At 45.4% G+C, this 17169-nt stretch overlaps 1 protein-coding gene across 2 annotated transcripts in view; it reads left to right on the top strand.

Moving 5' to 3' along the window:
• The window catches only part of LOC120926855 (cell cycle control protein 50B-like), a 55570-nt gene that overhangs the window by 19804 nt on the left and 18597 nt on the right, over positions 1-17169 (top strand). The window contains exons 2-3 of one of the 2 annotated variants that reach the window (XM_040337122.1): positions 13975-14204; positions 16837-16944. In XM_040337122.1, the coding sequence (XP_040193056.1) occupies positions 13992-14204; positions 16837-16944 (321 nt within the window). In that variant the 5' untranslated portion in view covers positions 13975-13991. Of the gene's footprint in view, positions 1-13970; positions 14205-16836; positions 16945-17169 lie in introns of both variants that reach the window. The other variant, XM_040337121.1, reaches the window with a different exon arrangement.

Below are 17169 nucleotides of genomic sequence, written 5' to 3'. Positions count from 1 at the left end.
GCCTGGTGGTGAACCCCCGAGCCTCTCAAACAAAAGCCCTACGGGACTCTAAACTATTCCGTCAGCTGACGAGGAAACATGCTCTATTCGATGCATGGAGGGCGCTTCACCCAGGGGATCGCCAGTTCACCTTCTATTCATCCCCCCACCATACGCACTCACGTATAGATTACTTCTTAGTCAACAATACTACATTGCGTGTTACTGACTCCGCACAGATCCTGCCCATCTCCTGGTCCGACCATGCCCCCATAACCTTGACCATTGACCTCAACACCCCCACCCGCAGGCCCTATAACTGGCGCCTGAATGACTTTCTCCTAAAACACACCCCCTCCAAAATGGAAATAGACTCCACCCTGCAACTTTACTTCAGTGAAAATGACACACAGGACGTCTCCACTACCACACTGTGGGCCGCCCACAAGGCGGTAATTAGGGGACGGTGCATGGCCATATCCTCGGCCCTTAAGAGGAATGTCGAGTCGGCTAGAAAACAGGCGGAAGCGCAGCTCCGGGCCCTAGAGATTCGCTTACAGTCTTCCCCCTCCCTGACGCTACTTAAACGTATCGCCCTGGTACGCTCAACACTCCGGGACCTTGCGTTGGGTCGAGTCGAGAAAGCTCTAGTACGCCTCCGCCAGGTATACTATGACAAGGGTAACAAGGCACAGGCGCTACTGGCGAGGAAACTAGCGGACCGCTCACTCGCGTCCACCCCACACCAGGTCCAGGACGGCTCGGGCAATATTATATCACACCCACAGAGTATTGCGGATACTTTCGCAGCATTTTATGCCGACCTGTATAACAAGCCAGAAATCCCACATGACCCACCCCCCCCCGACCTGCTAGACAGGATGACACAATACCTAACTCGGGCGGGCATTTCCCGGCTACAACCGGACGACCTAACCTCCCTTAACGCTCCCATTACAGGAGAGGAACTGACCGCGGCCATTAAGTCCCTACCCGCCCACAAATCCCCAGGCCCTGACGGGTTTCCATACGAATACTATAAGACCTTCCTCCCCACACTCCTCCCTCACATGACGAAGCTCTTCAATGCCTTCCTACAGCAGACCCCCATCCCGCAAGACATGCAGCGCTCATTCATCACCCTCATCCCCAAACCAGACAAGGACCCCTCACTATGCGCTAGCTACAGGCCGATAGCCCTGCTGAACTCTGATCTCAAGATCTTCACAAAGGTCCTCTCCCTCCGCCTAAATGTAGTTTTACCCTCTCTGGTCCATAAAGACCAAGTGGGCTTTGTCCCCCTCCGCCAAGCGGGGGACAACACGAGGAAGGTGATTGACCTAATTGACGTGGCGAGCAGGGAGGGACCGGAGTCTTTGCTCCTGAGTCTGGACGCAGAAAAGGCGTTTGACCGCCTTGGCTGGCCCTTCATGCTCGCCACGTTAAGGCATATGGGATTTAGGGGACCTTTCCTCCGGGCGGTCCGACACCTCTATACCAACCCGATATCGCAGGTGAAAACGCCCTTTGCCACTTCATCCACCTTCCCCGTTACTAATGGAACACGCCAGGGGTGCCCCCTATCCCCCCTCCTCTTTGCTCTCTGCGTCGAGCCCTTAGCAGCGACGATCCGAGGCAACCCGGACATCCGAGGAATCCCAGTAAGGGGGAGGGAATTTAAGATCTCCCTCTTTGCCGATGACATCATCCTGACACTAACGCGCCCCCGCATCTCCCTGCCTAACTTACACAGGGAACTAGAGCGCTACGGGGCCCTCTCGGGATATAAGACTAATACGTCTAAGTCTATGGCCATGCCGATCAATATGCCCGAACCAGAGGCCCTACACCTGCAGTCTGTCTTCCCGTACCACTGGGAGAGCACCTCCCTGAAATACCTGGGGGTCCAATTGACCCCAAGCTTTGCATCCCTGTACCAGGCCAATTTCCCCCCCCTATACAGCTCAATAAGGGCGCTGATCCACAAATGGAAGCCCCACCAGATATCCCTATTGGGCCGGATAGCGGCAATAAAGATGGTTGTCCTCCCAAAACTACTATACCTCTTCCAGACCCTCCCTGTCCCGGTCCCCTGCGCACATCTGCGAACCCTACAAGCTGACCTCCTCCGGTACGTGTGGAACTACAAACGCCACAGGATCCCACGTTCGGTTATGACGGCATCACGAGCCGAGGGAGGTCTGGCCTTCCCAGACCTGGTCAAATACTACCAGGCCTCGCAGCTCCGGGCGGTGGCATCATGGTTCCCCCAAAAGTCTTACAATAGATGGACGGAGGTGGAAAAGATCTGGCTGGCGCCGATACACCCCAACAACCTCCTGTGGAACGCAGATGCGGCAGTGGAGCCCGTACGCTTACTGGGCTCCATGCGGCAGCTTCAAAGTACATGGAGGAGGCTAGCCCGAGACGGTCGACTTAGGTCCGATAGCTCCCTACTGACCTCTTTCCTCTACAACCCTAAAGTACCGACCAGTCTCACCCACCAGATGTCCTGGCCCTGGGCTTCACGAGGCCTATTCCACTTTGGTCATTTAGTAGACCCCAGATCCCGCACCTTACACTCCTTCACTGATCTCCAAGCCAAACATGACATTCCACGGCAAGCTTTTTTCAGTTACCTACAGATCAGGCACTACGCCCAAACAATCGCTCCCCGGCTCCTATTCTCGAAACCGACCCCATTTGAGCGAATCATTCTCGAGGGCACTGCCCGAAGGGGTCTCATATCAGACATTTACCAAATCCTTAATGAATACCCCATACAAACCAAAGGTAAACATACATATATGCTCCGATGGGAGAGGGAGCTGGGGGAGGTACTCTCGGAGGACGAGTGGGGGGCAGTTTGGAGGCAGGCGGCCAAGAGTTCAATCTGCACCCTTTATAAGGAAAACATGTATAAAGTGCTGTTCTTTTGGTACCTGACACCGGACGTCCTCCATAGGATCTACCCCTCCACCTCTGACCGATGCTGGCGCTGTGGCCAAGCCAAGGGCACACTGTTCCATATCTACTGGACGTGCCCCCTGATTGTCCCATTCTGGACTCAAACGCAAGAGCTCCTATCTCGCCTCCTGGAGGCGCCCATACCCTTCTCCCCGAAGCTGTTCTTGCTAGGCCTATCCCTCCCTCGCATAGCTAAACCCTACAAGAAACTGCTGAGACACATAACCACAGCTGCGAGGTGCTTGATAGCGCTTCATTGGAAGAAACCAACCCCCCCATCACAAGAAGCCCTCTACGCTAGGGTCAAAGATGTAGAACTCATGGAAAAAATGACGGCTAGGATCCAGGATAGGTTGGATGCCCACGATCTGGTCTGGGAGAGGTGGCATGTGGTGGAGGACCCGCCGTGAGTCGACAATGGGCCGCCAAGGTACACTGCTCACCCTGACAATCTTGCCTGCCTCCCCCCCCCCCCCCCGTCTCTCCTGTCCCTTCTCCTCTTTACCTTTTTCCTTCTCGCTTCCCTCTCCGTCCTGTCCCCCCCTCCTCACCCCACTCCCTCCTTACATCCACCCCCTCTCTTTCCCTATTTCTTCTTTTCTTTACTCTTTCTTTTAGATCTCCAATTGGGCTACATGTCACTGATAGCAGACATAGATACGGAGCCACTGTGTAAGCCCACCTAGCTGGAATTTTGTATCTCCGCTCCTCTTCTATACTTGAACTGCTGCTATACTCTGTACTGAAATTTTTTTTGAAAAATAAAAAATTGTTATTTGAAAAAAAAAAAAAAACCTGTAATTGCTTGCATTGCATTGTGGACAATCCACAACTTGTGGTAGGTGACGTGGCCAGGTGACGTGACCAGGTGACATGGCCAGTGGACAATCCACAACTTGTGGCCAGGTGATGTGAACAGGTGACGTGGCAGATGACGTGACCAGGTTAAGTGGCAAGTGGACAATCCACAACTTGTGGCAGGTGACGTGGCCAGATGACATTGCCAGGTGATGTGGCCAGTGGACAATCCACAACTTGTGGCAAGTGGACAATCCACAACTTGTGGCCAGGTGACGTGGCCAGGTGATGTGGCAAGTGGACAATCCACAACTTGTGGCCGGTGATGTGGCCAGGTGACATGGCCTGGTGACGTGGCAAGTGGACAATCCACAACTTGTGGCAGGTGACGTGGCCAGGTGATTTGGCAAGTGGATAATCCACAACTTGTGGCAGGTGATGTGGCAAGTGGACAATCCACAACTTGTGGCAGGTTACGTGGCCAGGTGACATTGCCAGGTGACGTGGCAAGTGGACAATCCACAACTTGTGGCAGGTGACATGGCCAGGTGACGTGGCAAGTGGACAATCCGCAACTTGTGGCAAGTGGACAATCCACAACTTGTGGCAGGTGACGTGGCCAGGTGATTTGGCATGTGGATAATCCACAACTTGTGGCAGGTGACGTGGCAAGTGGACAATCCACAACTTGTGGCAGGTGACGTGGCCAGTTGACGTGGCAGGCGACGTGGCCAGTGGACAATCCACAACTTGTGGCAGGTGACGTGGCCTGGTGACATGGCCAGGTGACGTGGCCAGTGAACAATCCACAACTTGTGGCAGGTGACGTGGCAGGTGGACAATCCACAACTTGTGCCAGGTGACATGGCCAGGTGACGTGGCCAGTGGACAATCCACAACTTGTGGCAGGTGGCGTGGCCAGGTGATGTGGCAAATTACGTGGCAAGTGGACATATCACAACTTTGTGGCAAGTGGACAATCCGCAGCTTGTGGCACGTGATATGGCAAGTGACACGCTAAATACAAGTACACTGCTGCTCTCTCAGCTGCTACTCACTCTGGTCTCACAAAATGGCTGAAATGGTTAAATAATACTGTTTTTTTTTTTGAGCTGAGGGAGGGTCTTATGATGTTTCTTAACTAAACGCTTATAAATGCAAACGCGACATTCGCGGCAAAACGGGCGTTTTAAACGCCGTTTTTTGCGTTTGAAAACGTGTGTTTAGATGAGTTTGCATCTGCGTCTCGTGTGCATGGGGCCTTAATAATGTAAATTCAAATTTCAGATGGAGATTGTAGCATTTTGGATTGCACTCAAAATGTAAATAACCACAGGGCAAAAAGTGTCCTAATCCTTATTCACTATGTAAGATTACTATATGTATAAAAGTATTTATTACAGTTAGATAAGAATAATGGTAGGTGTAATGGCGCTAAAAACACTAAAAAACTTAAATACAATAAATAATCCTCATCACTAGACCCATAAAATAATTAAGAAAGTTTCGTGGTGAATCCTCCAATGGATGTGAATAAAATGTGTTCCACTCTGGGTCAATCCTGGAATACCATCCGACATCAACAAAAAATGTGGAGGGTATTAGTAGTGGTAGATAATAATACGTAACTAATGATTAGTGAACAGCTGTGCCAAACCACTGCACAATGTTGCATCAATACAATAAAAAATGAATACTTGGTAGCATAGTGAACATAGATGATAGTGAAAAACAAATCCAGTATAATTAAAATCACCAAAAGCAGTAGTCCATTAAAGTGCAGCGTGCAATGATTAAAGTGCAAAAATTACAAAGTGATCCGAAGTAATTTAAATGACATGCACCAATGAGCATGAAAATGAAATCTATATGTGAAAAAATGTCCAGTGAAAAAACAATATTGAGATGGTAACAATGTCTCAAATAATCCACCAATTGAGGTTAAAGTAAAAACAAGGTGATATTGGTAAAGTGTCCCAGTGCATATAATAATGAAAAATAAACAATCATGAATGAATGTTCAGTGAAAAAAATGTGCTCCAAATCACAGATCCTTATATCCAAAGCGTTCAGTGATCAATGCTGGATGTGCATGCATGCTTATACTTCCACCATCAGGCTTCCCAGAAGTGTCCGACAGACTAGGTGTTCCAGCCCCTTACCTCAGAGCGGCTTGTAATCAAGCCTAAATGGATATCTCACAGGCAGTCTGCTGCTCATCCACTCCCTCAATCCCACGACTCGGTCACAGATGATTGCAGTCTCTCAGAGGAAATATAAAGCAAGGGGAGCCTCCATAGTGTAGCAACATTAAAACATTTTATTTAAGAAACAAGTAGTCACTCACATTTCAAGTAGTAAAAAGTCGGCGTGTACGATCTTTGTGTCCCCCGTTCTGCGGCCGCGAGCGGGTGACGTCACCAGCAGCTCCTCCACGTCCTCACGCGTATCGCAACTGTTTCACGTTGCTTACTCATAGGATGGCTGGGAAGCCTGATGGTGGAAGTATAAGCATGCATGCACATCCAGCATTGATCACTGAACGCTTTGGATATAAGGATTTGGAGCACATTTTTTTCACTGAACATTCATTCATGATTGTTTATTTTTCATTATTATATGCACTGGGACACTTTACCAATATCACCTTGTTTTTACTTTAACCTCAATTGGTGGATTATTTGAGACATTGTTACCATCTCAATATTGTTTTTTCACTGGACATTTTTTCACATATAGATTTCATTTTCATGCTCATTGGTGCATGTCATTTAAATTACTTCGGATCACTTTGTAATTTTTGCACTTTAATCATTGCACGCTGCACTTTAATGGACTACTGCTTTTGGTGATTTTAATTATACTGGATTTGTTTTTCACTATCATCTATGTTCACTATGCTACCAAGTATTCATTTTTGATTGTATTGATGCAACATTGTGCAGTGGTTTGGCACAGCTGTTCACTAATCATTAGTTACGTATTATTATCTACCACTACTAATACCCTCCACATTTTTTGTTGATGTCGGATGGTATTCCAGGATTGACCCAGAGTGGAACACATTTTATTCACATCCATTGGAGGATTCACCACGAAACTTTCTTAATTATTTTATGGGTCTAGTGATGAGGATTATTTATTGTATTTAAGTTTTTTAGTGTTTTTAGCGCCATTACACCTACCATTATTCTTATCTATCTTGAGTGTGAGAACACTTTCCGTCGTGGCTGCTATTTATTAATTTTAGCTTCCTTTTAGTTTAGAAATACCCTTGATTAGGTGGATTTGCGCATTGGTTCCCCCTCTTATCACATTTATTACAGTTAGTAATTGACAGAGTATAGGATATATACTATTGATGGTCCTAATCTTGATCCTAATCTTGGCTTGTATTTGGCAGTTGCAGTATATATGCTGTGTCTCCTTGTAGGAGGGTAGGCTCATCCTTAAGCCTGCCAATGGAAGGCTAGAAAAGACAGTCTATAGCAGTGATGGCGAACCTTTCTGAGCCTGAGTGCCCAAACAGTGATACAAAACCAACTTATTTATTTCAAAGTGCCAACACAGAATTAAACATACCAGCGGCTCTGTACAGAGGATGGGACTGATCATCCCTCTGAAAGGGACCAAAAACCTACAATTATGCCAGTTTCGCTCAGAATGCTGGGTTTCAGGAATGCGCTGTGCTCATAACGCAACATGCGCTGGCCTACCTGACCATTGCGCTGGCCTACCTGACCATTGCGCTGGCCTACCTGACCATTGCGCTGGCCTACCTGACCATTGCGCTGGCCTACCTGACCATTGCGCTGGCCTACCTGACCATTGCACTGGCCTACCTGACCATTGCACTGGCCTACCTGACCATTGCACTGGCTTACCTGACACATACTTCCTGCACTACTCACCCCCCACACACAGTACAATGTAGATTGGAGGATCCATTACCCTCCATGGCCTCATCGTCCAGCTCTCCCCAGCACCGGGCAGGCAGCATTGCAAGAGTCCCTGCCATCCAGCCGCTCCTTGGTATCCCCTAGTCGGCTAGCAACCACTGCACCTCCCCATGGCTCCAAGCAATACCCCTCCACTGTTCCACAGGTCGCAGTGCCAGAAGGACAGGCTGGACCAAAGTAGTCTTGGGGCAGGGGTAGCTGGAATAGGTTGCCGCAGAGAGGAATGCCCTAAATGTCTCACCGGAGGTGTAGGGGTCCGGGGGAGGCAATAAGCTGCAGCACAGACCCTTGGGATGGCGGAGGAATAATTTTCCAACCCCCCAAATGTCCCACTTGGGGCAAGATGACTGGCTGCCCACCACCCCTGCCGACGCCACTGGCACTGATGCAAGGAAGGTGTAATTGACTGCCTGGCTGGTGGTTTCCCCCCCTATTCTGGCGGCGTTGGCTCGGTAAGCTGGCGTGCCCACAGAGGGCACGCCAGAGAGGGCTCTGAGTGCCAGCTGTGGCACGCGTGCCATAGGTTCGCCATCACTGGTCTATAGGAATGTTTTTGACCATTCTTTCAGAAGCACATTTGTGAGCTCAGGCACTGATGTGGATGAGAAGGCCTGGCTAGTAGTCTCTGCTCAAGTTCACCCCAAAGGTGTTCTATTGGGTTGAGGTCAGGAGAAATAGAACTTCTTGATATTATGTTTTGAATATGAGCTTCTCTGCATATAGCATAGACTAAGGAATACATTTATTTTGTTTAGGTAGGATGACTGGATCTGTTTTCATCCAAAGTGGCTTTGCTGTTTTGCTAACATGGAATGTGTATAGGGATTATGGCAATAAGCAAGGTTTGCGTTAGCTCACTGTAACATAGTTTAGCTCCAGGGAAAGGAAACCTCCTCCCTTCCCAGTCTTTTCTTCCTTGCGCTCAGGCGGTCTCAGATATTCTGATGTTATAAAGTCCAATGCAATAACATTAGACATGAGGATGGCTAGGGATCGTCAATCACCAGAGCATAGAGGAGAGTGCCAGCTGCTGGGAGAGAGAAGGATCAGGCAAGTAAAAGTGCTTGTGGCTATTTAGACCTAAACTAGCACTTACCCTTTGCAGTTTGGGGGGCAGCCTGGAGATGGGTTTTAACCACTCTCCGCCCAGCCAATGTACATACATTGCTGGGTTGTTGCTCTCTAGTTCTGGGAGGACGCACCAGTACAGCCTCCCAGAAGCGCGTGCTGTGATCTGTGATCAATATGTCCACCAGACACAGTGGATTACCAATCCTGGTAGCAAGCCGCTGTGAGCAGCCCTGGTACCCTGTGATTGCTGTGACCAATCGCAGTGATCATAGATATAGTAGTAAACAAGGCTGTATTGTGTTCCAATATGTGATTGGTTACAGTGATCACATGGTACCATTGCCAATCACAACAACCATGTATCATGTGATAGCTGTGACCATTTGCATGAATGAAACCTTTCAACAGTGTTACTGATTGATTACAGTGATGAACACTATATAAGTGTGACGGAATGGCCCGTGATATCCAGAGACTTTTGAAGGATGCAGGGTACTCCTGTGCCAGCTTCACCAATGACTCTTGTGTCTAGGGTCATCCTATGTCCAATAGGGGCATAGGATGACTGAGAAATGATATCTCAGATTACATGAGATGGGACAGTAACGTTAATTCATGTATTGCAGGATATCTTGAAATATTACAGGTGGTTAATTCTGACCCCAATAGGTCAATAGCAGAGTGACTCATTCATGCGGGGACACAGACTGCTGAGGTGCTAATTAAGTCTACCTGGCTGTAGTGATAAAAGCTTGCTGTGTTTGCATTCTATTGTCTATTGTGCTAATTAAGTTTGACTCTCAAGAACCTTTCATTGTGTATGCTAATGACACTGTATTGTGTGAAAGTTCTATTGATGATAGATATGTGTTGGCAGTCTGAAAGGTCAGATGTCTGACCTTTCAGGTGTAGTGGATTAGCATGTCAATTATGTTTACTAAAGGAATGTGCATTATGTAGCAGGTAAGAATAACTTATCGTGGAGTCAGAAAGTCTGTCTAAGATGTCGATTGAGGGGGACTCAATGGCACCCCTTTGTGTGATGTGGGTGGAGTTGGGTCATTGTCCAGATTTGGTTTCTAACTGTATATAACAAGCTGAGTTTACCATTAAAATGTTCATTCATTTTGGAACCAGAGACAGAGCTGTGTGTGTCTCGTTTCTGGGAAAAATCCAATGGGTCCTGTCTGCTGGATTGTGGATTGTCAATAAGCTGTCTTGGGTGGAATGGAATATCGTAAACGGTGTTAACCCCTGACCGTTACAATAAGCAATCAGAGTGTAATAAAAAAAAATCCCTGATCACCTGTCTGTATGGAAAAACGTCTCAATTACTTCTTGGATGGACCTTAGGTTATTATGACACAGGAAGTATTTAACCAGCTGACCTCATTAGCACACACCCTGCATTATCTGCCCTCCTACTCCAGTACATCACTACCACCCCTTATCTGGTGCATGTTTTTTTTTTTTCTTTCTATGTAATCAGTGAATATTGTTCTCACTAAATACACAGCCATAGATCATTTATTTGGCAGAGTGTGTGGAAGCTAGTGATCAGATAACGGCCTATATGGATATAGCTGTAAAACTGAAAACAAGAAAGTATATCCTGGGCTTTGTACAGCTCACTATACAATCTCCTTTAGATCTAACATCAACTATGTAGTGCAAGAGCCTGCCTGATTGTATAGATGATGCCTTCTATTCTAAAGTTTTGGTAAAGCTAAAGGGGATTGTACTGTATAGTGTACACCCACCTTTTATACTCCTAAAATTAACAGCACACCAAACACAGAAGCAAATATTGTATTTATCGGCATATAACACGCACAGGTTTAAGAGGCACCCTTACTTTAAGAGGGAAGTTTCAGGAAAAAAACTTTCCACAGCTCCCTACGTATAACACGCAGGCACAGTTTACCTTCTATTTTCAGGGTAAAAAAGTGAGTGTTATACTCCAATAAATAGAGTAAATTTTGCCACGTGAAAAAAAATGAAAAAATTGCTAATTTGCCATGTGTAGGGAAGCCCACTGAACTCAACGGGCTGCCCTATGTGTGTCACAGGAAAAACGTGCAAAAAAAATGTGCACTCCCCCGAAGGTAGGCACGAATGGGGCCTGAAAGTGAAATTGGTTTGTTTACAAAAGAGGCATATTTGCAAGTATTGCCCTACTGGGATTCCCTGTTTTCAAGACTTTAGGTGTTGCCATTATTGTTTTTGGAGTGTGCATTAGAGTGTTTGCTGCAGTTTATTTTCTATGATTTTCGGTTACTATGTCGGCATCTTCAAATACAGGGATGATATTTCTTTGAAATATGCTGTGTAGGTGAGTTTTTAATATTACGATCGTTGTGATTTAATTTGACATAGAACTCCTCCAGAAGGTTCATATTGTCTCTCCACAGGACGAATATGTCATCGATGTACCTCCAGCCATTTTTTTTGTCCATGCAGTCTGTAGTAAATCCATTATAAACTTGTTTTGTGCTCCTAGCTCACTAAAGTGGGGATTGATGGATGGACAGGTTGGGATCTCTCTTGATTCGTAGGCCCCAGTCAGCATAACTGGGCCTACTGGTAGAAATGGAGCCTCGGGTCAAAGTGGTCCCAGGGCTGGAAATCGCGCAACACATACCTCGCGCCAGGAGGGCCACGAGGCGAAGGACCCCAAAATATGGCATCTGACCCTTAAGTATCCCTTCCCGGCATGCACAGCAGGGCACCACTCCCACTGGGCTGTTCCCGAGGAAAGATGCTCAGTAATCTATGGCCTGCCCGTGTTCCAACACTGGCCTGTAGTGGTACCGCCACCTACAGGCAACAGTGGGAAAATGCTATCGGCACTGCCAGAACAGAGGCTAATTTAGTATAAATCATCACAGTCTGAGCCATATTATCAGCTCAGACACCCACTAAATTTAAACTGGACCGCCCAGTCATTTGGGAGCAGGGTGCTACAGCTATAATTGTAAAGACAATTTATTGTAGCGCAAGAGTAAAATGGTGTTTTTCTAAATAATGAAAAAATGTATGCTTTATTGTCTTGACTTGCACTTTGGCATTCATGTCAACTGAATGGAAGTCTTTTTATTATACAACATGCCAGCACACAGGATCACTCATTTTTGGTGTAAAACAAGCCATCACACCTGAATAGAGTGATTTTATGGCATTTTTTATTTTAGTCAATGGAAAACCTTTAGGATTAGGAGACCAGTTCTTACAGGCTTAAAAATGTCAAACACCGGAAAACAAATGCTTGAAACCGCTTAATTTGAGCATTTATCAGCATTCCCATAGACATCTATTGGACCAGAAATGCTTAAAATGAGCTGATGTAGCATTTGGAGCGTCACCCTTTAGGCCGGGTTCACACCTTTGCAAATTGAGTGCGGCTTAAACTGCATCCAATACGCAGAACATTTCTAAATGCAGTGGCCGGGATTCAGAAAGGACTTAAGGCAGCGTATCTCCAGATACGCCGTAAGTCCAAATGAGCGCCGTCGTATCTATGCACTTATTTGGAAAGGCAGTTACGCCTGAATTTGGCCAAGATACGACCGACGTAAGTCTCTTACACCGTATCTTGGGTGCATTTTTACGCTGGCCGCTAGGGGCGCTTCCGTAGATTTACGCGTCGAATATGCAAATGACCTAGATACGCCGATTCACAAACGTACTTGCGCCCGTCAGATTTAGCTACGCCGTTTACGTAAGATGTATGTCCGGCGTAAGTTTATCCCTCATAAAGCAGGGGTAAGTCACGTTAAGGTCTGGACGTCGGAACAGCGTCGTATTTTACGTTGTTTGCGTAAGTCGTACGTGAATGGGGCTGGGCATAGGTTACGTTCACGTAGACAAAACATTGAGCCAACCTATCTTGGAGTATTTGCGACGTGATTCCGAGCATGCGCGCACATGCGCCGTTCGATCGGACATGCATTTACATGGGGTCACGCTTCATTACAATACAACACGCCCACTGCCTTGCTAAAAAAGGGAGAAAGAAAGGCGCACCAGCCTTGTGTACTACCGTTTGGCAAATTTTAATGAAAAATTAAAATAATGAAAACTACTCACAAACAAAGAATGATAAAAGGCTTGTCAAACGATAATTGAAATACCCCTCAAACCACACTCCAGAATGTAGAGGGGGGGGGGGGTGGCGAGGTGCGTTGCTGCTTGGCTGCTTCGCCTTTCTTTCTCCCTTTTTTGTCTTCTTTGTCTTCTATCAGGATTCCCCCATCCATGAAGGGCAGCAAGGCCTCTGATACTACGGGTTTTTTTGACATCTAAAGAGAACTGTATGTAGACATTTGATCAATCATCAAGGATCCCACTTGTGCGCAGGAGTTTGTGTGTTTTTTATTCCACTGCCTTGCTACTTTGAATTACGCGGGATTATGCCGGCCCATTTACGATACGCTGACGTAACTTTGGGAGCAAGTGCTTTCTGAATACAGTACTTGCCTCTCAATGTTACGTCGGCGTAACGCCTAGGAGATGCGTTACGTCCGCTCAAAGATACGTCAGTGTATCTGAATCGCGGCCATTGTTTTCAATGAGGCTGGTTCACATATGTGCGATGCATTCCCGAAAAAACGTGTGCGTATTTTAGGCCTTGCGGCTCAGGTGCAAATTCAGGCCCATTATCTTCTATGGGTACGCAGCTGATTCGTAGATGTGTTAATTTCTCTTCAGGATTTGTCTCATTCAGCTCAATACACTTCCCCCCCCCCCCCTCCCCTCTCCCAGGTCTCCAAATTCGCAGCTAATCTGCAGCTAAAACGCAGTGGATCTGCTGAACAGTTCTCTTATCTCTCTGCAGAGCACGCACAAGTGTGAATCCGGCCTTAAGGTATCTTGGTGCTCATATGTGAACTGTCACCATTGTAATACATGGGATTTTTGCTGTTGAGCACTTTGAGCTCCAAAATGCTCAAGTGTAAATGAGGCCTTGGCATGTACATTTATTCCACGTCGCAGAACTCCAATATAGTTTAAAGAAACGTGTTAAAAATTACTCTAATAAATACAAAATGGACACCCGTACTGTGTTAGACCTTACTTTGTATACATATACAAGTTATTGTGTCACTAAATTGTCTGGCTATGTAAAATATTTGAATATCTGTAAAAAAAAAAAAATTGTTCACATTTTTATAAATTTTTTTTATTTTTTTTTTCCCCCAAGATCTGTACAGGGAGAAAATGGCACCTGCTGCCAGAGACTTTACTAGCCGACATGAACCGCTCCCATCTCAGAGACCAGACAACACTGCCTTCACTCAACAGAGGCTTCCTGCCTGGCAGCCACTCCTTTCTGCTAGCATTATCTTGCCACTGTTCTTCTTAGTAGGGTTATCTTTTATAGGCATTGGCATTGGATTATATTATTCATCCAACAGTATTACAGAGTATGAGGTAAGAAAAGACTATAGAGAATCCAGCAGCATGGTCACAATGGGGTTGATTTACTAAAACTGGATAGTGAAAAATCTAGTGCAGCTGTGCATGGTAGCCAATCGGCTTCTAACTCCAGCTTGTTCAATAAAGCTTTGACCTGAAAGCTGATTGGTTTCAGTGCAGAGCTGCACCAGATTTTGCACTCTCCAATTTTATTAAATCAACCCCAATGTTGGTAAAACAATAAGTCTTAGTTTAAATCCAGTATGTGTTGTACTTTCTCTCCATTTATTTCCTTTATTATCCTTTTTACTTCACGTTGCACTTTACAAAAAGCTTTGCCTCGGGTAAAACGATAAAGGGTTTCATGGCTACCATGTCTTTATCCCTGCCCATAAGCCAGGCGGTCAGATGCTCCTTCACCCCTATGTTACTAGGGAGAATTTAGCAGTGTGGTTATAATGTTAGTCTAGCAATGGAAGTCTTTGCTTAAATCTAGTATGTTGTTGTTGGTTGTTGTTTTTGGTTGGGGTTAAATGATGAAAGGTTTCATGGCTCACTGACCTTTATCCCTGCCCATAACCAAACAGTGAAATCCACCTTCACTCCCTATGTTTCTATTGAAAATCCAGCAGCATGGCCATAAAGGTCATAAAACAATAGAAGTCTTTGCTTGTATGCTGGAGCCAGTCCCTCATGTACAGTTGCAATAAAAAGTATGTGAACCCTTTTGAAATTATATGGATTTCTGCACAAATTGGTCAAAAAATGTGATCTGATCTTCATCTAAGTCACAACAATAGACAATCGGAGCCGGTTCACACTGGGGCGACTTGCGATCTGACTTCATGTCGCCTCAAGTCGTCCCAAGTCGCACTGTAGAGAAAAACAATGGAAGTGAATGGGAGCGGTGTTAATACACACGACTCAAGGCGATCCGACTTCAGAAAAGGTTCCTGTACTACTTCAATCTGACTTGTAGGCGATTTGTACCCATTGATTTCAATGGAAGTCGCCTCAGAAGTCGGATCACTGTCTTAACTGAAGCGATTTTCCAGGAAGATAACATACATTTCTCAGGCAAACCCCTCCCTCCCCTCCCTCTCCCAGAGCTGATTGTTGTTTTATTGGCCACTGGAAAGTCTCCTGTCCTGGAGATGACTTCAAGTTGTGTTGTAAATCTCCCCAGATCGACCTGTGGTATCATGTTCAAGTCGTGTCGGAGTCGCCTCTGAAAGTCGCGCTGGAAGTCGTGTCGCCCTAGTGTGAACTGACTCTCACAGTCTGCTTAAACTAATAAAACACAAAGAATTAAATGTTACCATGTTTTTATTGAACACACCATGTAACATTTGTGTGTTATTAGTTTAAGCAGACTCTGATTGTCTGTCTATTGTTGTGACTTGGTTAAGGATCAGATCACATTTTATGACCAATTTGTGCAGAAATCTATATCATTTAAAAAGGGTTTACATACTTTTTATTGCAACTGGTTGCGAATGGGTCGGAGAGGGATCACTTTGAGCTGGATTGAGCATATGTTATATATATATATATATATATATATATATATATATATATATATATATATATATATATATATATATATATATATATATATACCCCCAGATCAATGCTTTTGTGCAAAATTTGATACAAGCCTATGCAGTAACTGCATGAATTTGTTAACTGAGAATAGTAGCTGTTGCATATTATATAACCCTAGTAGCACTAGTATCTGGTTTAAAGGAGAAGTCCAGCCTAAAGCTTGTTTGGCTGGGCTTCTCCTATGGGTCACAGGAGTGCAATTCATTTTGTACTCCTGTGACCCGTTTTCAGCAGAGAGCGGTCTGAAGTCCACTCTCTGCTGACATCACACAGATCAGTCCAGGCACCGCATCATCCCGACTCCTCTTCCCTATTGACTTCTAGATTGTAAAAGCATGCCGATCACAGGATTCTGGGGTTTGATTTCCTGCCTCCGACTTTTATATATTTCCTTATTAGCCACTGCTTTATTAAAAAAAAAAAATAGTACAAGGGGCAAAAAATTCCACAATTCTGCTACAAAATAAAATAATGGATGTCCTTCCCACTAATAGACTGGGGGCAGGGAACTCACCCCCCCCCCCCCAATCATAGTGACCAAGTCAAGTGTATGTGAACCAGAGCTGGACCATGGAACAGGTGAGTGACAATACATACACTTTGAGAAGTCTAAACCTGGCCTCTTTACTAGTTGAGCACTTGCAGATATAAATAATTTTAATATAAAACAATCATTATTTTAAGCTATGAAAGTTTGCATTGATCACTGGAGGATCCAAAGGATTCAGGATTATGATCTTCAGCAGTCTCCTCACTTTGCTGTTTGTATTCTTGCCCATCAGCATTATGGTTCACAGTACTACAGTAGCAGCAGGAACAGCAAGGGGAAGAGAAGTCAGCATGAACTTCATAACACGACATTTCTAAAATTTAAATAAAGGGCAATACAGCTGACAATAAAATTAACGGACATTTTGAATCTATTGTAAAAAAAAATAATTAATGCATCTAGAGCTAAGGAAATGTGTAATTTTTTATTTTTGTTTTATTTTTTACTTTTATACAATCTAACTCTACTAAACTTTTTTTTTTTTTTTTTTAGTACGACTATACTGGTACGAGCACAAATAATTCCTGTTACCTATGTGCTACCAACGGCTCAAAACCTTGCAACTGCAGTATCCCTTTTACCTTAAATTCGTTGTTTTCGGTAAGTCCAACAACCTGACTTCTTTGTGGTAGCACTTTTATGTCCTTTTCTTATCAGTTAACTGATCTGTGTATTACAACCGTATAAATTCAGAGCAGCTGAGACAAAGCATGATCGATGTAGACACATGTACCTAGATCCTAATGAAGGCCCCTTGACCTGCCCTGCACTAAGGAAAGGGAGCCTTGACTGCTGGATGCTTGGCAACTAAGCGGGGCGTCAACC

This window comes from Rana temporaria, chromosome 2 (assembly GCF_905171775.1).
Source record: "Rana temporaria chromosome 2, aRanTem1.1, whole genome shotgun sequence".
Taxonomy (NCBI): Eukaryota; Metazoa; Chordata; class Amphibia; order Anura; family Ranidae; genus Rana; species Rana temporaria.
Note: the sequence above shows the minus strand (reverse complement) of the source record. Positions and strands in the feature narration are given on the sequence as shown.